Source organism: Ursus americanus, chromosome 5, assembly GCF_024610735.1.
Source record: "Ursus americanus isolate L20-20 chromosome 5, mUrsAme1.1.p, whole genome shotgun sequence".
Lineage (NCBI taxonomy): Eukaryota > Metazoa > Chordata > Mammalia > Carnivora > Ursidae > Ursus > Ursus americanus.
In genome coordinates, this window is record NC_142131.1 from 4464599 (window position 1) to 4489246 (window position 24648).

The following is a 24648-nucleotide window of genomic DNA, read 5'->3' on the forward strand; positions in this document are numbered from 1 at the left end:
TATAATGCACTGTAGTTATTTCTATTAATATCCAGTTAAGAAATACCAGAAATTCTGTATTTGGAAATATACATATATATATATTTTAGCCCATTTCACTTGTTAATATAAATAAATAGCTTCCATCACTGAAGACATCGTTTCAAATTAAGCTCAAGGAGACAACCTTGTAAGAGATTAATTCAAAATTATGCTTCAGGTTCTGCTGGGGTGTTCTTGAATCTGCTCAGGTTTTTTGTTTTGTTTTGTTTTGTGTTGTTGGGGTTTTTTTGTATCTGTTTTAAAGTGAGTGAGAACGAGAGCTTATGGAGCAGTGAGAGCCTTGCCAGGCAGGCCCAGGAGCGAGTGAGCTGGGGGCACACCCATCCCATCCAGGAACAGCAACCATACTTTAGTGTGTGTAAATTAAGATGTTAATTGCTTTATTGGCCTGTAAGCTAGAAGAGAGTAAAGGCATTGACTTTGTCATATGACAGACTTAAAATTTTTTTTTATTTGAGTATAGTTGACACACAATATTATATTAACTTTAGGTATGAAACATAGTGATTCAACTTCTCTATACCTTATGCTGTGCATATGACACACTTTTAAAAGAAAATCTTTATTATACAGAAAAGGAATTATTTCTCTGATTATAATAGAATGGATGTATCTCTTGTTCCTCCTCCCCCAACTTCTAGTGTGTGTATGTGTGTGTGTGTGTGTGTTGGGGGGGCGTATTAATATATTTGATGTGTGAAAATTGATTAGATAAAATGTAGTATTCCTATCAAAAAATCATAAAATGTCTTAATCATATATTACCCTTGTATTGATATATATTGCTTATATTAAGCATATGCAATAAAATAATACAGATCATAAAATTGCCTGTTTGGGAATCCTGGGAATGGAGCTCTGGCCAGTATTCCATTCTCTCCATCACCCTTTAAACTTCCTTTTGCAAACCCCAGATGTTTCCCTGCCCTCTCCCTTTTTACTTTCTTGATAGGTCTTTGTCTGAGGGCGTGACTCTTTTGTCCCACTGGGGAACCAGATCTAATGGGTGTGCTTTCCCCCACTTTGTCTTGTTTTAAGTAAGGACACAGATCTAGGTTATGTAAGGTGTGTTCTATTCAGTGCTGGAAAAAAAAAGGAGTAGATGAACATTTCTTTTTTTTTTACAACAGCAAAGCCAAAGGAAATTTTTAAAAATCTTTAGTAATAGATACTCATGTCTTTATTCAAATATATAGCTCTATCCTAACCTGATTATCCTTAAACATAATAACTTCATTTATTCATGAATCCATCTGTCCATCCTTCAGACTTACTAGATGCTCAGCCCCAGGGGCACAAGGATGATTGCTGTGTCTGAAGAGCTGATAATATTTCATAGTTTTCTAAGCACTTTCACTGAGATTCATCTGATTGTTTATTCATTTATTCAACAAATACTTGCTGAGCTCCCTATTCTTGGCCCTGGAGTTACAGCAGTGAACAGAACAGATAGACCCTGCCTTCGTGGAGTTACATTCCAGGAGGAGAGATGGATAATGAACAAGTCAAATGTTTTTTTTACATCAGATAGTGGTAAGAAAAGTATAACAGTTTAAGTGGATGTAGGGAGTAGCCTAGGAGTTATTGTTTGCAGTTTTCGATAGGGTGGTGAGGGTGTGACTCATCAAGGAGCTGGCATTGGAACAGAGACTTGAAGCAGGACCACATTTGTGTGTTTGAGAAACAGAGAGGAGGGCAGCGTAGCCAGAGCAAAGTCAGTGAAGGAAAGTGGGGTAGGAAATAAGGTTGGGGTGCTAGTCAGCAGGCAGATTATATTGGGCCTCATAAGTCATGTGAAGGGGTCTGGATTTTTATTTTTATTTTTTACTATTATTTTAAAAGATTTACTTATTGTAGAGCTAGAGAGAGCATGTGAATGTGTGAGTAGGGGAGAGGGAGAGAATCCCAGATAGACTCCCTGCTGGGCATGGAGCCCAGTGCTGGGCTCAGTCTTATGACCCTAAGATCATGACCTGAGCCAAAACCGAGGGTCAGAGGCTCAATGGACTCAGCCACCCAGGCGCCCCAGAAGGAGTCTGGATTTTTAGATGTGATGGAAAGTTGTTTGAAGGTTTGAATGAGAGGATGGCATAACCTTGTTTATCATTTAAAAGAATCATGCTGGCTGATGGGTAGAGAATACACAGTAGCCAGGAAAGGATGGAAGCAGAGAAATTAGTTAGGTGGTACTGTGGTGTGGACCTGGATGATAGGAGTGGAGATTGTGGGAAATAGTCAGATTTAGTATATATTTTAAGGCTAAAGCCGACAGCATTTGCTGCTGGATTGTATGTGGGAATTAAAGAGAAGAGTGGAGAATGACTTCTCTTGACCTCTCTCGGTACATACATCAACCCTAAGTTGCTGCTCCACACTGCAGCTTCCAAGGTGCTAAGTGTAGCTCTGGGTTAGGGCCCCCATTCCTCTGCGCACTTGAAAATCTGCCTTTAACTTTTGCCTTCCCTAAAACTTAAATATGAATAGCCTACTGCCGACCAGAAGTCTTACTGATAGCATAGACAGTCGATTAACACATATTTTGTACGTGAGATGTGTTGTATACTGTTTTCTTGCAATAAAGGAAGCTCTCTAGAGAAAAGGAAATGTTATTTAAAAAGCCATAAGGAAGAGAAAAATACTTTTATAGTACTGTAAAAAAAAAAAATCTGTGTATAAGTGGACCCACAGAGTTCAAACCTATGTTGTTCAAGGGTCAACTGTACTTTCCCAAACCTTGTTCTGTTTCAGAACCTGGACTACAGCTGAAAAAAATGTTAATCTCTTTTTTTAATCCATTGCTTTTTCCATTTCCTCCTACTCAGAAAACTAAGAGCATTCTGCATTTAAGTGAGGAGGCAATATTCTGGATATCAACATTACAAATATAGTGAATAGTTATATTATTATTTTTTCACTATAAGGATTAAAGATATTTTCATTTTTTTAAAAACACACACTCAAGATTCTAGATCAATTTCTTTAAGATTGCTTCCTCCCTTCTGTTGTATGTAACCTAAGTAGTATAGCAATGAGCGGCTGACAGCCATGTGTGTAATTTTAGAGGAATACTTGGAGAGGATCCTTCCAGAGTAGGAACAGAATAGAAAATGGAGGCAATAAATGGATAGCAAAAAGGGACGTTGGGTAGTAAAATGAGTTTATGTGCAGGCTTTCTTTGTTACGTATTATTATCTCTGTAGTGATGGACCCAACATCCCTTCTCTCTAATATGGGCCCACAGGGCAAGGACGATTGGGTGGTTTCAGTGGAGTGGGTGAAATAGGGAACAGAGGTAATAGTCCAGCTGCTTGGCCTGTGCTCTGTCAGCCTGGATGCTCAGCTGACCCTGGTGCAAGCTGTAAATAAATTAAGGAACTACAGATTGTTCCTGTTTTCACTGTTTTTTTTTGTTTGTTTGGTTTTTTAAAAAAGATTTTATTTATTTATTCGACAGAGATAGAGAGAACCAGCGAGAGAGGGAACACAAGCAGGGGGAGTGGGAGAGGAAGAAGCAGGCTCACAGCGGAAGAGCCTGATGTGGGGCTCGATCCCATAACGCTGGGATCACGCCCTGAGCCGAAGGCAGAGGCTTAACGACTGAGCCACCCAGGCGCCCGTCCTGTTTTCATTGTTAAGGAATTAGCTAACTCTTAGGCTTTGCTTATGTTGTATTATATACGTGGTACTAGTCAAAGTGCTTTATATATATCAACCCATTTAATTGTCACACCAGCTTGCAAAGAAGTTTCTACTATTTTCCCATTTTAATGTAAAAATCCTGACCCCAGAGAGGCCAAGTGACTTACCTTAGGTTTATAGAATTATAGCTAATGAGTAGCTGAGCTAAGACTAGAACCCAGGGAGTCTGGCTCCACTGTTCTGCTCTTACCCTGTACACCATACATTTCAATAAGCGCATGTGTTGAACCAAATGAAGAGGGAGAATGTTATTTACATTTTATTGTACAGATTTTCAAGTTATAGAAAAACAAACAGGAATATAAGCATAGGAAAAAAATGTTGCTAGGATATCATTAAGTCAATTTCAATAAAAACAGAATCAAAAGAAGAGTGTTTGTTTGGCAGACATCCATTAGAAGAATACATGACATAAAAGAGTGATGAGCTGAACGAGGAAGTGGGAAGGACTTACATGAGTCAACCCTAAGGAAACGGGTGCCCATCCCGACCTGTCAAAGTCCTTACGGCTCCCAAGAGTTGTATTTACTTCATGTATGCATCTTATGTCCCTTTAAAAATATGTTTCACTTTATCTCTCTCTCCATGTTCCATTCAAATGAAGTTTGTTTTTTTTTTCTTTAAACTGAGAAGCAGGGAGGGACAGAGGGAGAGGGAGAGCGAGAGAGAATGTTAAGCATGCTCCACACCAAGCGTGGAGCCCACCTCTGGGCTCGATCTCATGACCCTGAGATCGTGACCTGAGCCAAAATCAAGAGTCAGATGCTTAACCAACTGAGCCACCCAGGCGCCCCCAAATGAAATATTTTATAAAGACAATTTGATTCTGTAATTCACCTTCCTCATGTCTTTAAGACTGGTGAATTGAAAAGAATAGGGTTTCCCTCACAGGAGGGAAGTGATGTTGAAATGATCTCTTTAAGCTGCAAAGGAAACTGAATTACAAAATAATGCCTCATCATAGTTGAAAAACTTTCACTTCATTATGTCGTTTAATTAACTAAAAAAAAAACACCCTCACAATTGTGTTTAAAACTCAAAGGTTGTTAAGAAAGAAATTCTGTATATTTTTTGTAATACTTTCTTTGTAAAAATTTTTCTATTTTATTTTTTCATCTCTTTAAAATAGCTTTATAAAGATGTATTTCACATACCATAAAATTCACCATCTTAAAGTATGCAGTTCAGTGGTGTTTACTGTATTCACAGGTTGTGCAGCCATCAGCAATATCTAATTTTAGGATATTTTCGCCAACCCAAAAAGAAGCCCTGTAACCAGTTTCAGTCATTTCCCATTACCCCCTTTTTCCAGCCCTTGGCAACCAATCTACTTTCTGTCTCTATCTAGATTTCCTTATTCTGGATATTTCATATAGTGGAATAGTACAATATGTACCATTTTGTGTCTGGTGTCTTTCACTTAACACATTTTTTTTTTTCAGTGTTCTTCCCTGTTGTAGCATTTATCTGTACTTCATTCCTATCTATTGGAAATAATATTCCACTGTATGGATATACCACATTTTGTCTATCCATTCATTAGTTGATGGACATTTGAGTTCTTTCTATTTTTCAGCTATTATGAGTAATGCTATTGTGAACATTTATGTACAAGTTTTTATGGGGACATATGTTTTCATTTCCCTTGGAGATTTCTTATACAAATACGTATTTATTTGCCTATCTAGGCGTGGAATAGTTGGGTCATATGGTAGCTTTATGTATAACATTTTTAAGGAACTCCAGACTCATTTCCAAAGTGCCTACACCATTTTACCAGCAGTATATAAGGGTTCCAATTTCCCCATGTTTTTGCCAACATTTACTATTGTCTGTCTTTTAAATTTTATTTCCTTTAATTTTCATATTTCCGAGAAACAGAATCCTGTCCCGCTTGGTTATTTTATACTCTTAGTTTTCCTGCTGTATTACTGTGCTGGAGTTGTTAGCTGTGGTGTAGAAGGAGTGCTACACTTAGAAGAATTGGCTTGATCCAGCTTATTACTTATTATCCAGCTTGAGTCCTTGAGTAAATCAATCACTTTACTCCTGTGAACCTCAGTTTTCCACTATTTCAAATAGGATCAATCCCCCACTTTGTGACAATAGTCCAATGAAACAGTGTGTAGAATTAATTTGCGAAGTAAAGAGCCTCAGACTCTTCTTGCTGTTCCTGCTCTGTCACCATCTTTTTTACTCTCTGCTTGATACTTGTTTCTTAAGTAAATACAGGGAGATACTAAGTATTTTGCTTTAATGGCCTTTTTCTAATAGAAATAAACTCTAAAAAGGCTTTAAGTTTCTTTTCTGTCAATGTTGTTGGTTAACTGTAGAAGTAGTTATATCAGCAAAAATGTTGAAAGCGAAACTTGTCTTTTGTCCTTTTCCTTTTGGGAAGAATTTTATAATTTGTCTGGGATAAGAAATGAAGCACGTAGGGGCGCCTGGGTGGCACAGCGGTTGGGTGTCTGCCTTCGGCTCAGGGCGTGATCCCAGTGTTATGGGATCGAGCCCCGCATCAGGCTCTTCCGCTATGAGCCTGCTTCTTCCTCTCCCACTCCCCCTGCTTGTGTTCCCTCTCGCGCTGTCTGTCTCTATCTGTGTTAAATAAATAAATAAAATCTTTAAAAAAAAAAAAAAAGAAATGAAGCATGTAATCTATATACACAGAAAATTAAGAGCTGAAGAAGTAGCTCTCTTTGTGGCATTTTGAGTTTTTCCCCCGTATTTTCTCTATTTATGTTTATAACTTGGATATGTTACCCAAAGAAAGCTATGTTTTCTCCTTTACCCTCTTTGTGGGTAAAAGTAATTTTGAGAAACATATGCAAGATCTAATGGCTTAATAACAACATTATGTCAAAGCCACCAGTTTACAACAGCCTGACTTTGCTACTACGGTTTTACCTGAATCATCTGAAACCAAATTGGCATAATTATAGTCTTTTCCAAGTGCCAGAACTTTGCTTCCACACAGCGCTTTGCACTTTATCTGCCGCCAGCCTGGCCCATCACCCCCTGCCTCTTTCTCAAGGTCCACTCCCGTTCTGCCTTCTCTTCTCCTCACACGTAGGAGTCATTTTATTTATTGTTAGTTCTTTATTAATACAAACAGCAATTCATGCTTTAAAAAATTAGACATAGCCAAAGTATGTGAAGACAAAGGGAAAGTCCTGTCTGCTCCCCAGCATTCTCTGTACGTGTCCTTCTGGTCGTTTGCAGTATGGAGCCAAATACGTTTTTAACAGAAATGGAAACATCCTCTACATGTTGCTTTGTCACACAACTCTGAACCATTTATGACCTTCATCGAATGAATCCTGTACTCTTTATGTCTGTTTTTATTTAATTTTTGCATGTGTCTTACTCTTCCAACTAAAATCTGAAGCTTCCTGGAGGACAGAGGCTACATCTTCAGCTTCTGTTCTTTCCCATCGGGGATGCACAGAGCTCTGTCTTGTAGGAGAGATTCGCCAAGGATTGTTGGTTGAGTTGGACATTTTGAGCCTGTATCTCAGTGTGATCTTCGGTCAATTCCGGAGAATTCTTAGAGGATTGATTAATTTATTTTCATTGTAGGTAATCTTTCTAATGAAAATACATTTAGAAATGCAGTAAAATTAATATTTGGGTGAGGGGAAAGAGTAAAATTGATGATGGAAATTTGAGAAGGTCCAGCCCAAGACCTGGTGTCTGGCACAGTTTCCTTTGTGGAAGAAGGCAAAGGATAGAAGCCACGAGGGGAGTAGAAGGGGAAAAAAATCAACAAAAAGCCTAAGGGCAACTTGGAGACAGAAAAAAGGTGAATAAAGGGAAACTTTCTGAGCAGTAAAATAGTCAATACAAAAACTGCAGAAGAGACCTGTTTTCCTTTTAAGTATAAAGTAACGGCACTATTGCCTCCCCAAATACCTCTCCATTAAAGTAGAAATATGCAAGTTTTGTGGTAAGTGAAAGAGAAGATATCTTAATTGGCCTGAAACAGTTGAAATATAAAAAGCTATACTGCAAAGTGTATGAGATCACTTGATAAAATGCATGACATGACTTAAAAGCTCAAAATTAATCTTCTCACGAATTTTTCTTTTTTTGCTCACAATCATCTGTTGACCATTGTTATATTTTATTTTTCTTAGATTAGTGGTGTTTTATACTAAAGGTTTACGTTGAAGGTACCAGTGATGGGGTCCCCGACCAAGTGATCACTTAAACAACAAAAACAACTAATGTCCTATTTTGGAAGCCAAACTTTTTCTAACGAACTCTGTTTGAATTTGAAAGCTCTTCCTGCCACTGGAAAGCGAAAGGGCTTCAGCTGAAAACCCTGTGCTGCCGCAAGTCTTCTGAAGTTTTAGAAGTTGAATTACTGAATACAGGTTACCTTCTGCATAATTGTATAAAGCTGATGTAATGGGTCTCTTTTGCTCTGATTGCTTTCCAAATTCTATCCAAGTGAATTGACAGCCGATGGTTTTTTTTTTTTTAAAGCACAGTGAGGACACATTAACTGGCTCACATAAAATAAAACCTTTAAAGGCAGAAAAATTAAATAGTTCCACAGCTTCCCAAGATGTATAAGTGTTTGCAAAGCACCCAGTAATTCTGATAGCAAATTTCTCCTCCTCTGATTGGCTTCATTGTGGTGCTTATAACATACTTACCTTTTCCTATTAGTCAGTATCACCTCTTTTATGCAGCCTCTCAACTCTGACTTTACAATGTTCAGAATAGTAAATGTTATTGGCAGAAAAAAATGTCATGAGAAAATTGCTTTGTCGTAAGATTCTCAGTCTTGTAAAAGGTACGATTTAAATATTTCTTCTGCCAGAAATTGTTTAGACAATTAAGCATTAGTGACACACAGGGAAAACTCTGCCTGTGTTGTGTTTGCAGAAATGTTTTCTCAGAAGGTTTTTTTTGTCTTACGTTCTTTGTTGCTGCACCATACGTACGCCAGTGAACTTGAATCGGAGCAAAATCACCGAGAGGGCCAATAGTAAGACAGTTGCTTTTGGACCGGAGCATTTCTGATCAAGAGAAGACTAAGCTAAACTGGAAAGAATCTCACCATGACACACTCCACATTCCAAGCAACAATGTAGGCATTATTTCCGTTTTACAAATAAGGAAACTGTGGCGAAGAAAGATTCAATAATGTGCCCAGGGTCCCAGTTTGTGTTGAAATCAGGAATAGAACTCAGGTATGTCTGATTCAAAATTCCGTCTCTTTAGTCACCACACTTAGGATTTTGTTTCCTCAATTCTAAAAATGTGAGGAAATTGAAATAAAGCCACTTTTCAGGTCATGATCTCATGGCTCTAGGATGGAGCCCCGTGTTGCTGGGCTCCCGCCTCGGTGGGGAACCTGTTTCTCCTTTTCCCTCTGTCCTAACCCCAGCTTGTGCTCTCTCTCTTTCTCAAATAAATAAATAAAATCTTAAAAAAAAAAAAAAAGCCACTTTCAGTCAAAGGCAATTGAAATTTGTAATAAATTATTTTCCTAATCTGAGACTGAAAACTGTTTTGGGACTAAAACTTTTACTCTTTAAAAATAGTACATGTCACGAGTTTGTTTCATTTGGGGATTAGCATCTCTGATACCCCCTGTGTTCTCCATATTCCCTTTCCATGAATCTCACTCTTTGCAGACAGAAATCCTTTCGTTTACAATAGCTACCTCTTCTGGGGGGGTGGGGGGGTGATAAACTGTGTTTAATCCTCATTCCTTGAGGTCGAGCTGCTAACCTGATCCACCTCCTCTCATTTGAGCCCCAGCTGCTCAGGAGCTCACTATCCTGGGAGCCGGCGAACCGGTTCACACAGGTCTCAGGCAAACACGCCATTTTCTCAAGAGCTTTTTGCTTCTGTGAGGTCTATTTTGAAATCTTTGCAAGTATATCTTTAGCATTTCTCCCAACTGAAGTGGCATCCTTTGTACATTCCACTCTATATTCTTAGTGTTTTTGAAAATTTTTGTTAGTTAAAATAAAAACAACAGATTAGTGTAGGTGATGATTAGAAGTTGGTACTCGTTGTCCAGTTACCCTGCCCAAGTGACTCTGCAAGAGTGGGAGAAGATGGCTTGGAAAATCACTATTACAAAATATATTTTCACATGACTAATTATAACTATTTTCTCCTTGTGCCAGTCAGCGTTAAAATACAGCAGAGAGGTAACTCAATTTAGTTCAAAAGCCATTTTCTAAATGAGAATTAGCTGGGAACAGTGTTGCATTAATAGACACTGCCAGCGGCTGGATTCTGCATACAAAACACTTGTTCATGTTTTCCTTCAACTCTTTTGATTGGGCCCAGCGCTAACTTTATACTGAATGGGCTCAGTCTGGTCCTTGGCAAGCATCAGGGAGTAATGAATAGTGGAACATCGAAAGGCTTAAATGTCCTGGCACAAGCCCTGTGTCGGTATGATGAGCTAACCATAGCATTGTTTGATGAGAAGGCCTTGTGTCCTTTGGAAATAAAATCCTGGCCTGTGGACAGAGGTCTATGTACACACATTGAATTTCTGTCTTCCTGCTACGCTATTCCATTCATAATTAAACTTTGAAAGCGAAGTTCTGAAGAGGTTCTTGAATGCCTCTCTTCCTTGCATGCCCAGAAACAAGCGGCTGGTGTAAAAATGACATAGCCCAACCCTTTTATCTGATAGCTCTCCGAAATTCACATCAAAGACTTGCAGAACAAACTCTTTAAAAGAGAGAGCAGTGTAGACATTCACTGTTTTCTCCTCCATAAAATGTCTTCCGTCTGAAAGCCGTGGTAATTTACCACAGATTTTTGCTATGGGATTTCTGATGTTCTGATCTTTTATGTTTACAGTTCCGTCTGTATTTGTAGTGAAATGTCTAAATTTGTCTCAGTACATCCAAATTCTAAGAATGAATTGATCTTCTGAATATTTTCGCCTTGAAAGCAAAGAAAGGAAGACAAATTAAGCCCTGGCGATGGATTAAAACTATGACATTACAACTTGCTTTTCCATTCTAACTTTTATTCTAAGAAACAGAACAAAAATTCTATAATCAGAGCCTGCCAGAAAGTACCTGAAGAAGGCAGGAATAGAAACTATCTTAGCTGTTTTAAAACTGGTTCTGATTTTGTAAATTATCACGAAGAGCCTCCTAAGAAGTCCTTTTCAAGCATATTTTAGTTCTCTGTTACAAAACCAGGCTCCTAGTGGGATATAAGCAGCTAAATAAAAGCATCGAAAAGCTGCGTTATGTAAATATTAAAAATCTGAGGATCTATTAGAAATATTTTTTAAATACTTACAAATATAAGAACAGTTTCTCAGATGTTTAAAAAACAATCTGAAGTGGAGAGGGGAGTTGGGGACAAGTAGGTCAGCGTATAAATGACATAAGATTGGCCGTGAGTTGGTCATTATCGACCTGGTCAGTGTTGACCTGGTGGTCATTCATACATGAATGTTCTCTATACTATTTCCTCTACTTTTCTACATATTTGAGATTTTTCATAATAAAAAGTTAAGAAATAATTTCTCGTGGTTCAGAATGGTTTCATAGAATGAAATGTCTTCTTGCTAAAGAAATAAAAAAATCTAAGATAATTTTAAAAACTTAAAAAGTTTTATGATATGCAAATAACTTTATGATATATAAGTAATTTTTCCTTCAGTGATTGTATTTAGAAGGCTAGTGGTAGATATGGATATAAAAATCATGTTATAAATAGTCTTAACTGAAATGCAAGGGTCCTTGACATAATTAGGATAGTTCGATTAGTCTCTAATTTAGGTTCTGCACGATGAATAATCTTCTAAGACACTATTATATTGTAATACAAGCAGTAAACCCATACCAGGCATAATCTGCTCTCCATAAGGTAATTAAGAAAATGGTGCATTTTTATGGTTATGACTTATAAGGTTGTGGACATGGAAAAGTTTTGGTAACAGAGTCTCAGTAAAGAGAATAAAAGATGGTCTAGGTGCCAAAAGTAACTGATAAGAATGTTGATGTCTATATAATCACATCAATTTTGTTTGGCTTAGTTTGACCACTAATCAACTACAGTAGAGTCCGGTTGTTTTTTGTTTTTTGTTTTAAGATTTTATTTGTTTGACACAGAGAGAGAGAACACAAGCAGCGGGAGTGGGAGAAGGAGAAGCAGGCTTCCCTGCTGAGCAGGGACCTGGGATCATGACCTGAGCTGAAGGCAGATGCTTAAGCAACTGAGCCACCCACGCACCCCCTGGAGTTCAGTTTTTAAGACTAGGTTTATAGTGTTGTCTACTTGGAGAATAAGCATATTTTGGTGAATTCCCAGTGTGAAAACTTTACTCCAGGGGGGCTGTTAATTTGGTGTCAGAGGCAAAGGAAACGTCAGGGAGATGCCGGTGCCTCTCAGGTAAGCACGATGAGGCTTCGATGGCTCTGATCTGGTGCTGCTCTTTGTGTTTGCCTGAGTAAAGTATTTTAAGAGTCTAGGTAACGGGTCCTCTGTTCTCTGAATAATGCTACATCCCTCATGTATTCATGTTTACAGTCGTTTATTCCCTCTATATAAAAAAAGTTACTGTTCTTTTCGGTTTGGAATGTTTGGTAACATTTTGTACAAGAGAGATTTAAAAAAAAAAAAAAGAGTGGTTTCTGTGGCAAATTAACTCCAAATTAAGATGGACAGCAGTCAAATGCTCAGAGATTGAAGCCTTAATTTCTTAAAAAATGCATCTGTAATATCACTGTGGACTTTATGATATTGAAAATGTCTGTAGTACTTGGCAGTCTGGATTAAATTTCTGGTCTTTAAAGAGTACAATCAATCATCAAGTATCTATTGAGGATCTACTGAAGTAACTATGTGTTTATTCATCTGACTGTACAGTTGTCCATTTGTTCATTCAACTTATTTGTATTTAGTTCCTACTAAAAGTTTACTGAGTGTATAGGAGATCCAGTGGTGAATAAGACAGGCAGATTTCCTGCTTTCACGAAGCTTTTGTTTTAGGGGTTGTGGGTAGATAAATAAGTAAGAAACCTATCAGAGAGTGTAAAATGTTATTCGGGGAATTAGAGTAGCATGATGTGATGGGGAGAAATGTTGGGTGGTGAAGGAGGGGCACCTATGCAGATTTAATCTTTAAATCTTTAATGTCACAAAGGGGCAGTCATGCAAAGGTGGGTTGCTTAGTTCTTTGTGTTAAAAACTAAAATCTTAAGGCTCTCCCTCACTTTCATAGTGGTAGGGTTTTATCCAAATGATATGTGTACTTTGATTTTACTTGACCAATCAGTGGACCGGTTAAAATGTTCCACAGAAGTGCATTGAATCCGCACCAGTCCCTCGTTCAATAATATATTGTAAGCTGGCTTGCTTTCTCTTATACTGACAGGGCTCTGTAACTTCCAGTGCAAAATTCAAAGCAGGATACTTACGTTTGGCTTGCTTCTCTTGGCCTTCCAGCCATTGCTGTAGGGCCTGCCCTCTCACCCAAAACTTCTACTGCCTTCTGGTTGTTCAGACAGCTCCTTATTTCCTGATCCTTTCATACTGACTGGCCATCCTGGTACATTGTAGGTGCTGCCTAAGCCGCCAGGCCCAAAATAAGGGAAACTTATCTCGTTGCCTTTTTGTCTGCTTGATGCTAAACTCTTGTTCTTCCAGAGGTTACTTCTGGGTAATCTAAGGTCCAAATCTGGGCCATATGTGAATGAAAGCAAGCTTAACTGCCGTCTCCTCCTCTGTCTTCCACTCCACTCCCCCATGCTGTCGGTCATGTTCTCTCCCTTCAGGGTAACATCAGCACATTTTCTGGTGCTCTTTTGGGACAATGCCCACAACTTTGGTGTTAATTCTGGACTGCCATCGCAGACATTCTGGAAATAATGGGTCTTGTAACACTATGGTTGTTCTGTGTGGGTTAACTGTCTAAATTAAATGCTGTTCCTGCTCGTGTCTGAAAAGCACTGTATTTTCCATTTGCACAGGAGCAATGTTATCGATATTGAATTAATGGCTTCTTCCCGAGCTGAAAAATCACTTTGCTAGTGTTTCATGTGTGGGATCTCCATGCCTAAATAAATTGTTACTTCAGTACCTATACAAAAGGATGACTGACATTTAAAAGCAAAATCAGATAGGATATTTCGCATTGAGGTAATCGATCACATTCTTGGGACTCCTTAACTTTATGATATTGCTAACAAGCCTAACAGTTTTAGGACACTGAGTCCATATTGAGGAAGATACCTAGATTGATAGGGTAATCATGCTGTTTAAACAGACCCAGAACATTTTCAGCTCTTTAGGGTTTTAAACTTTAAAAAAACAATTTTATCTATATTTTTTAAAGTTATGTTTTGGCATAGACAGCATGTCCATGTTCAGCATTGATTTTACCTGTCTAGGATATTGATTTATCAGTTTTTCTTATTTCTAAAAAGACAGTTCTCTTCATAAAATTCCCTAGTTCTTTTCAAACAATTGAATTTGTGTCATTTTGTTCTGACATCTGACTTAAAGGTGAAAACTCTATGAATGATGCCATTTATCATCACATCAGCCCTTATTGTGAATAAAATGTAACTACATTTGCCATTTATTACCTCTGGCTTAATATTAGCAGTGATAAATGATACATAAAAATTCCCAACATATAATATGTTCCTAACACAACATATATTATTAAGATTTGTTGAAGTAACAGGAAAAGGGTCTCATTTGTCAGGAAGTTATCAAGTCGGCTGGATGCTATAGCATTTTGTTAATGTGAGCAGCTACCCAGTTGATTTTTTCTATATAGCATCTAGGGTTAAGGCAGGAAGAGACTTCTGCTCTCTAATTTCTTTGTTAATAGCTTACTAAAATAACATATTTAAATTTTACATAGCTTGAGTTTTCCCACATAATGGGCATAAATACCATCCCCTCTTCTTTCTAACGGTATGGTAAAGGTTAAACAAATACCACATATTAAGTGAGATAACATCTGAGGTTTCCACTGATTTCTGTTCCCCATTCTTTCTTCATTTTCATACTATAGGTAAACAACTTTGCCCTCTGATGGTATTTATAAAAGTTGCTTAGAGATAAAAAGTAGGATTCTGAGCACATGTAAAATACTATTAATAGGAAGAAAAATACATGTTCTCCTGTCCCCCAAGTGTAAAGATACAACATGTTATGATTTTTAAATGAATGTCATAAATAACACACTTGCTTTCTATAAGGGCTCACTTACATATAAAATAGAAAAGCTGAATATAATCACCTAACAGATTTGGCCAGAAAAGCAAGCTTTTTTCCTCCCTGTGATGAGTGGTAGCATTGCTTCCCTATCAATTTTGAAATGCTCAGACAGGGGCGCCTGGGTGGCGCGGTTGTTAAGCGTCTGCCTTCGGCTCAGGGTGTGATCCCGGCGTTATGGGATCGAGCCCCACATCAGGCTCCTCTGCTAGGCGCCTGCTTCTTCCTCTCCCACTCCCCCTGCTTGTGTTCCCTCTCTTGCTGGCTGTCTTTATCTCTGTCAAATAAATAAATAAAATCTTAAAAAAAAAAAGAGAGAGAGAAAGAAATGCTCCGATAAAATGCATAAGAAATAGGTGGGCCAAGATGAACCTTCGGTTGATTTTTCATAAGAGGTCACTCACTGATTTACTTAGCCATACCTTTGTTTCTATCGATTTTGGTGTGAGCCTTTCCAAATGTAAGCTTTTAAAGTCATTTTCATTTTTGCTTCCATTTCCATAGGTTCCTAACCGTAGCAAATCATGTAATAATTAGTCCCCAGAAATGGTTTAGAACAGTAACATCTTCACATCTTCAGACCGGAATATGAACGCCCGACCAGATTTTGAAAGACATGTATTTCCAATCCCAGAACGATCTTGCTTTCATAAAGCAGGAGGAGCTTTTGTTTGTGTTATTTCACCCCAAGACCCATTTTTATACGTGAATGAGAAACTTCTAAATTTTATTGTTCACATGAATGTGCAAAACGGAGTTTAGAAATAGTTTTGGTATTCTTTAAAGATCAAGGAGAGCAGGAGAATGAGTGAGCAGGGAGAGGTTTCTTAGATTTTTCTCCAAATCACACATAACTGTTTACGCTTGTCCTGCTGGCGTTTGTATCATGGAAGCGCGAGCGTAAAATAGTTGCTTCTCTCAGGACCACTGAGTTTACGAGGGTGTGGACAAGTTTCTGGATATAAGATACACAGAGATACGTAATTAATTTTAACCGTTTTATCAGAAAGATGATTTCGTAACTTGTTTGTGCAGTAAAGCTTTTCCCTCGTGGTTTGCCCTTGCTTCTTGATGAACTAACTGGTCGCCGGGAGCTTAATTTGCACAAAATAATGACTGAAAAAGCACATGCTGCAAGTGCCACCGATTGTGTTTTTATCTGCGTTCTGGTAATGGTCTTACGTGTATGAGCCCAAGGCTCTTGATCGCGCGGCTTCCAGAGAGCGTACTACGTGCAGAGAGCACATCGACTCTATGCTGCTGTTTGGCACACTGAGTGATCGAGGAGCTACAGAGGGGAATATGGACATCCAAAATTAAGGATTATAGTGCATGCAGATGTGGTCTGGCTCCAGCATCCATGAACCTGTGGCTTTCTAAGTACCTGATGGCTTCGATTTGTTACAAATCGTGCTCGTTTCTTTCCACATTATCATACATTTACATTACATCTTGAAATAAAGTTAGGCATTAGAATAAAACATAGACACCCTACTGAGTTAAAGATTTTAAATCTTATTCTATTGTCCTTACCCTTAGACAGATCCACCCACTTAAGTCTCAGGTCTGCATATAATCATTGCAAATATAAATGCACTAAAATTACCAAATCAGAGTATGTTAAAAACTGTCAGTGTGGGATTGTGAACTTGAATGGGGAGTAAAGGAAATTATTCTAAGACGCTAAGATGCTAAACACGGTGTGATATAATATTTTTTCATTGGTGACCCCTAGGGAATATCTGGCAGCGTAAATTGCCTTTTCAGCTTTTGGATACATTTCAAGATGAGTTCCTTATTAGAAAGTCAAAGGAAATCTTCTTTAGTAATCATTTTAGTAATCATTTTAATGCTCCACATCAGTGGATACAGCTTTGCATCCTCATAAAGTTTTGCTTTCCCCTAGTAAATTACTGACAGAACGCTGTGGGGCGTGGTGCAGGACTGAGTTTTCCTATAAAACTCAAGGGGGCAGTAGTTCCAGGGGAAGGAAGAGAATGATCTGTGCTGAGCTACTGTCTTTTATTTTTCAAAGTAGATTAAGATTTTTAGTGAGAGTATTATCATAAAAGTTGATTATGGCATGTAAAATACAGAAAAAAGGGATCTTTTTCAATGGGGAAATATTTACCACTTTTAACACATTATAAAAACTGAATTTTAAATGACTCTCCCTAGAAGGATTCTTGTAAGTGTGCATGAGACATGGTAACAGTGAGGAGGGTGTGTGAAGAGGTCTGTGTGTGTCAGGTTAAAAATTATTAAATGTTTTATCATTTGTCAAAGTAAATGGTTTAGAAATGTTTTTTCCCCCTCTCCATTGCTGATTCTCCTCATAATTATCTCACAGATTGATTATATACTTATTTGTTTGGGGAATTGAAGAGAGCATACTCTAATTAGTTCCTCAATTCATAGTCTTTTCTTTCTTTAAAACAAAGGAAAAATAATCAAATTTTCTAAAATATGTAATACATCTTAACAGTATGTACAAATCCAGTGCTTACTGCTTGTTTTCATTTTCTTCCCTTTGGGAAACATTCCTCCCTCAGGTATGTAATTGAAAAGACCTGTTTGTGTACTCATTTAGGGAAAGCCTTTAATGAGACCTTTAAATGTTTCTTGGCAATGAAAAGAAAACAACTCCAAATTCTGTAAATTTCATATTTATTTAAATACAGACCCACTCACCTCCAGCCTCACCCTCTAGTTTTTCAAGGCCAACTGTTGGTCTCATTTAGCTACTGTCATTGTGAATACCTTTCTCTGGCACATGAGAGTCATTAGGAAAAGTCCAGCTATCGACTGGTCCAAGTGTACAAGTTGGGGCTTTGCAGAGACGTTCTGTGATCTTTCATCGCAAAAAAAGACACTGATCCATTTTTATTGGCACATTCAAATAAGTTTTAGTATGTAAAGGAATATATGGAGCTAATTGTGTCCAAAGCCACAATTTTTCTCAGCCTAGCAGATTGCAGGATGGTGCCAAAGCTAATGCCATAATATAAACATGGGAAGGATATTGTGTTTTCTGGACAGAAGAGTTTGACACATAAATTAACTAAAGAAAACAAGTTCTATAGATTTTTCTGCTGTTACTAAAACTAAATATTTTATTTTGCTACCCACATATTCTTCTGATCAATAATATAATGTAAGGATTAGAGTTTATTAAAAATTTACGAGAATTCTTAGATGTACCTCAGTTTAACTGAAATGCATTTAAGCAAAATGTACATTTAAGGAATTCACAGATTGATTAAAAATTCGCATCTATAAGCAGTAGTCCATTTCTTGGGGCCCTGCTGGGTGCTAAGCCCTGCTTTAGGGGAGTGTGTGGGTTACATGTTTTGTGGGTAAGGATTAGAGACATAGCATAAAGAGTGGGAGAAAAGCATAAGGCCTGTTGCCTGTCCTCAAGAACAACTTGATACGAGAAGAAGCAAGGTTTGTATGAAACAAACAGCAGAGCAGCAAATAATAAAGACATGCAGTGAAGTGTCAGAGTGGGTGGCTTGTTAAAGGAAAATAAAGGCAGGCGGACTTCCTTTCTAAATGAAATTGTGCGCAAAATGCCAACACAGAAAGCAGAAATGTGGGGTGTTTTGTACTATTAATTTTTTCATGCAAGTTCAGATGTACATATTTACTCAAGAAGTTATTTAAAAAAGCAAGGGCATTTAAATGAACCAAGAAATTTAAATAAGTAGCAAAGGGGTTGGCCTAGGACTCAAATGTTAATTACTCTTGTTATTACTATTAGTTTTAAATTCTGTGCTTTGGGTAGCAGTTACAATACAATATTAGCCTCAGATTTCAATTTTTTTTGTATTTTGTTCAGGTTGCACATTTCAGAGAAAAATCTTGACTCACACAGTGAAGTAATTTTACATGGTAAGGTTGTGTTTGGTTTTCATGGCTTGCTTTGCTACTATCACGTTATGATAGTCTTCAGTTAAATCTCAGTGGAAAGAGAAGAGATTCTTTTAAGCAGAGCCCTCCCTCCAATAGGAACAAAAAACAAACTTGGTGGCACAAGTTTATTCATTGGTTTTTTTTACCATACAAAGAAAAGTGTGTGTGTGTGTGTGTGTGTGTGTGTGTGGTAATGTTTAGCAACCTACAAAATAGAACCAGACATTTGAAAAACCCTTAAGAAGCCCTCATGTAATACAAACTTAGTAAGGTATGCAGTTTTGAGAACCCCCTAGTGTGTCTTATAAGTCCCGCGTCAATAGACTGCGGCCCATAGGTCAAATCTAGCTTACCACCTGTGAGCCGAAACTGGTCCAAGAGCTAAAAGTGGCTTTTACATGTTCAGTCATTGGAAAAATAAAAAAGGAGAAGAATTTATCATCCTGTGAAAATTTTGGAGGCTGAACCAACAGGACTTGATGATGGATTTGGATGTAGGGAGATAGTGAACTAGAGGGACATGTCACTAAGGCTATTTGGTTTGGGTTTTTCATTCAGGATGAAGAGTAGTACCATTCTCTGAGATAGGCAGCCTGGGAGAAGGGCTGTCAAGAGTTTAGTCTTCAACATGTGGAACTGGAGGTGCTTCTAGGCGTTTATCTGAAGTGTTCTGTGAGTGGTCTGCATGTGAGTGGATTATGTGTATGTCTGTGATAGTCGCCTGGGGATAGTGCTGCTTTAGAAACCCTGGTTTGGTGTGGATACCAGAAATCGCTTACAGAGTGAGAAGGGCAAAGGGCCTCAGACCAAACTTGAGGGGAGATCTTTTAATGACTGCATGGAAGAGAATAGAGGGAAGGGAGACAAGGGAGAGTAAAACCAAGAGTTGTGTGGTAGAAGTCAAAGAAGATTGTCAGGAGAATGATAAGTGAGTCAACAGAAAGGGAGTGAGGAGTGTCCGTGGGGTTGTGGTGTGAAAGTCTTTGGTTTCTAGAGCAAAAAATGTTTTGATGAGGCAATGAGAATAGAATCCCTAAATTGTTGTGTTATTTCAGTTATTTATGTCTTTAACCATATTAATTTTAAAGAAAACCTTCATTCCCAGGTATGATCTTTTTATTGTTCAATTGATCTCCAAATTTGCAACGGCAGTTAATTGAAAAAATAGGATTCACTTAAAAGAAATTTGCTTCACAGCAAATTTTGATTGAAAACATCTATTTCCCGTCACCTACTTAAACCTTACCTAGATTGTACATCAAATCCCCTTTAATAAAAGACGATAATAATGAGAAAAAGGTTATTGTTGCAACATTCCAAGTGACTAAAAAACAAAACTGGCGACTCATGGGAAATGTCACATTGCTCATAGGCCTCCTCAATTCCTAGCCAACTTAATTGTATTAATTCAATGTATTAAAAAATGCCCTCCTCCCTTACCAAGATTTCTTCTGTAGGTGGCTGAAGGAAACTGTATTATCAGAGTTTGGAAAATGGGAAGGCTGGGACAGAACGGAAGAAAATCTATCTTATGCATTTTGCTTATAGGCCTTTGGTGAGGATTTTCCTTATATGGTTTCCCATCTATATTTGTTTTTCTTCTGTGTTCTTATGTTGTTATAATGTGTTATAACGTGTACTTGGACAGAGACTGCATCTGTCACCGTGGGGTCCTTTGGCAGCAGACACTGAGATGGAGGTCAGGGTCTCAGATGTTTATTAGGCATCGGCCCCTGTGAAAGGAAGCATACAGAAAGAAGGATTGGGCGGAGGCAAAGTTCAGACTGTGATGTAGGCACGGCCAAGTCTTGACCAGCCCTGCAGGGAGTTCTGTCGCCGGCATTGCCTGCCCAAGTGTTCTGCTTAGGGCTGAATGGGTGGTTCTTTCCGTCCCCTCCTTGCTCAGCCACAATTGCAAGCTGCTGCTTGGGCAAGGTGGCTCTCTGCGGAATAGTCGACCCTATGGCAGAGGCCAGCAGCTGAGGCTGGTGCTGCCCATACGCCAAACCTGGCGTCAAGTCTTTTCTAGAAGGAGGATCTGAGCTGCACATCTTATCTCTAACATTACTATTACGTAGTTCCCCACGTATTTGAATCAAATGCTTTGTTTACATTTGCAGAGGTTTGAGTTCTTTATGTTATAAGCAACAACAGACACTCACACTTGGTCAAATGGTCAGTGTCAGGGACTTCATTGGCTCATGTAAAGAGAGGCCCAGAGGTCAGGTGGGCTTCCCAGTTCCCTTAATCCAGCAGCTCCAGCTCCATTCTCTGGGATTCTCTCTTGGTTAGCTTCAGCATACCAAAGACTTTTCTCCCCTGACTGACCTCTGCTGGTAGCAGAGCAGCAAAGAGTGGGGACCTCCATCTGCAAACCGCCCTGTCCAGAGCGGGAAGGAGCATCTGCTGTGTGCTCTGAGAGCTCAGGCCCTGTCCTAGGAGCACTCTGCCTGACGTGGTCCAGTGGGGGAGACGTGGAGAAGACTGACTGACTTAGCTGGGGCCTGTTCCTAGGGCCAAAGAGCAAAGAAAAAATGAATAAAACTGGCATATGGGAATTATAAGTGTTAAAATATTTATCCACTTAACAAGTTCCCAGTCCCATCTGGGACACCTATTGTATAGATAGGAAGTAGACTCTATAAAAATTTCATTTTCTTGGCTATTTTATTGGAGTTTTTATAAAACATCGGCATTTGATTTCTCTGCCTTTACTAAGTGGTTGAGATTGCAGACTGACACTTATTAATTATACCAGATTTCTGGTTTTAATTAGAGAATGTCTTCTGAGACTAAACCTTTTTACCATTAGGCTGTTTGAAACCTATGAGATAAAAAGGGAGAGTTCTTTCAGAAAATTATTTACATGATTTTAATTAATGATTATAATCTCCATGGTCATTTTTGCAAAAGAGCATTTAATCCCTTAACCAGTTTTCATGATTTGCATTTTGCAAAAACATGTCGGCCCTGCAGGCTTATTATCTGAGTTGTGTTTTTTTCCAGATGAAACTTATTTTGGGTGAGTTTTATTTTGCTACTGCTCCGAGCCCCGTTTCATACCTTAACACCTGTTTCTCATGCAGAGCAAACCGATTGGTAGAAAAGTAAAGTTTGCTTCCTTTTGCCAAGACAGAACATAGCCCTTGGCAAGGTTACCTTTGAAAACAGTTTTTCATGCAGAGACCGTATACAAGTAGCATTGCTGTTGCCAAGATCCTCTGACTAATGAAGGGTCGGAGCGATGGTGTATTCTCTCATTGCTTGCGGCACGTATATGTAGCATTTCTTCTGAGAAAAGGCACTCTAGCGTTTCAAACAGAAGCTGGAAGTTTAACCTTCCAGGAGGAAGGTCAGTGTTAGTTTTTATTGATAACACAGAAGAAAGCCACTTTATAAGAATATGAAAGATAAATTCTTTGCTAAGTAGAAACGATTAAAAACAGTGAGTTTTCCACCTTTCTTATGAAAATCAGTCTGAAACTATTTTCCATTTCCAAAGTTGCTTTTTTCTCCCCTCTCCTAGCCCAAGTGTCAGTTAGAGCCTTCATACTGCTGGTACTAAGCACTGGTCTCCTAACTGTGGAAGCTTGGTCAGGATTCAAGGTCCAGGTCTCTGTTTTGTTTGATGCAATTATGCCATCTATATTTTTGTTTATGTGTAATCTTATTTTATGAGAACATTTATATTTCCAGTATGCTTTAAGCTATCTATAGTTTAATGGTTTCATAAACTATGAGACTGATGCTTTGTTTCACAAGTGGGAAAATCCTAAAGAACAATGTTTTGTGAGTACTTATGGAACTGGGGAGGGAATGGAAAATGCTTATTCCTCTGTGCATGATCAAAATAGCTGTTACCTTAGTGTGTGTGTGTGTCTGTGTATATGTGTGTGTGTGTATTTTCTGAGGTGAAGGTGAGGGAGAAGCTATGGAGAGGGGTCCAGTGTTTCTTGTTTTATTTTCCTCTTCCAAAAACAGTCATTAGGTGGATGTTTTCAACCATTTACAGATTTTTCATATTTTCTACCTTCTTAAACATTATTATGGGATTATATTTTCCATTGTTTTCCCTTGTGTTACCTGCCCTTCACCTTCAGTTACAGGCAAACACAAATTAATGCATTACTTCCATAAAATTTCAGCAGTACTGATATGCCATGTTCCCTTCCTGAACAAATGCAAACTGCTGATTGACAAGTGCAATATTTCTTTAAATAACAAATTTTATTATTCAGATACTGCTGAGATCCTCTACTTTCTGCTAGGCATTACAAGAATTCAAGTATTTTCACTTTTGTTCCACAATCTCTCTTATTACTTTTGGCCAAAAATAAACTGATCTGTTTATCAAAGGTTGGGAAATAAATTTTATGAAAGGGACTGGAGACAAAACAATGATGCTATCATTATAATCTTTTTGTTTTCGTTATTGTTATTATTCTGATGTTTTTACAAACAGGAATTTAGAGATCACCCTGGGCTGTCATTGCAGTTCCTATTCTTAGAGCTCATTGAAGATTATGAAGGAATATTTCTGAAACTGGAAGTAAGAGGGACGCCTGGGTGGCTCAGTCGGTTAAGCATCGGACTCTTGGTTTTGGCTCAGGTCATGATCTCAGGGTTGTGAGATCAAGCTCCGTGTCAGGCTCCATGCCCTGTGGGGAGTCTGCTTCTCCCTCTCTCTCTGACCCTCCCCTTGCTTGTGAGCTCTCTCTCTAAAGTAAATTAATAAAATCTCTTTTAAAAATTTGGGGCGCCTGGGTGGCACAGCGGTTAAGCGTCTGCCTTCAGCTCAGGGCGTGATCCCGGCGTTATGGGATCGAGCCCCACATCAGGCTCCTCCGCTATGAGCCTGCTTCTTCCTCTCCCACTCCCCCTGCTTGTGTTCCCTCTCTCGCTGGCTGTCTCTATCTCTGTCGAATAAATAAATAAAATCTTTAAAAAAAAAAAAAATTTAACAAAAAAACTAGAAGTGAGAAAACTTGAAGTAAGTAGAAGAAATTGCTACCATGTGCAATTTTGTCTACTGTGAAACAGCCAGTATAGTCAGGTGGCTCCTGCGCACTTCGGTTGGAAATTTTTAGAGTAAAGGAACAACTAACATATATTGAGCACTTAATGTGTGTCAGGCATTATTCTAGGCACTTACTGATAATGCTAATTTAATTTTTATAACAATGCTATGAAGTGTATCACCATTTTAGAAATGAGAAACTAGACATCTGTTGTTAGAAAGTGACCGTGGTGAGATTCGAACCGGGTGATGTGAGCCTACAGACCGTGATGGAACCACTGCTGTTTCCACGTGTCAGCAGTAGAAATAGTGTTTGGGTACGGAGGGAACTTTGAGAAATCCTCTATAGCCCTTCTCATTTTACATGTGTCCTCAGATGTAAATACATATCTGGCTCTGAGACATCAAGTTATCTTTTCCAAGGTCAGATGTTAGGGATAGAAGTAGAATAGAGTTGAGCCTGTGTGCTTCCTGGTTTCAGGTTTTCTCACCCTCTGGGGCTCTCCCCTGGTAACATTATTGGAGATCTGTTCTACCAGGAAACCTCTTTCCTCAAGCTGTCTCTAGAATTGAGTGTTGACCTTAAGCTTTTTCCTCTTGATGAAGTTATAGCCTAAGAGTGCTAGAGTTTAAGCAGGTAGAGTGGAAAGTTACTCAGAGAGGGGAGCAAGGGAAGGGGAGTTGGGTGGGTACAGATGGAGCAGAGCCTGGGGCAATGACTTGGACATTATTTGCCAGGCATAGCT

General features: G+C 38.5%; 2 protein-coding genes across 3 annotated transcripts in view; one reads left to right on the forward strand and one right to left on the reverse strand.

Moving 5' to 3' along the window:
• The window catches only part of LOC123799258 (uncharacterized), a 490917-nt gene extending 469981 nt beyond the window's left edge, over positions 1-20936 (reverse strand). The window contains exon 1 of the mRNA XM_087861914.1: positions 20637-20936. Within this exon, the coding sequence (XP_087718040.1) occupies positions 20637-20936 (300 nt within the window). The remainder of the gene's footprint in view (positions 1-20636) is intronic.
• The window catches only part of FBXL17 (F-box and leucine rich repeat protein 17), a 484579-nt gene that overhangs the window by 256112 nt on the left and 203819 nt on the right, over positions 1-24648 (forward strand). The gene's annotated exons all lie outside the window — the stretch shown is intronic.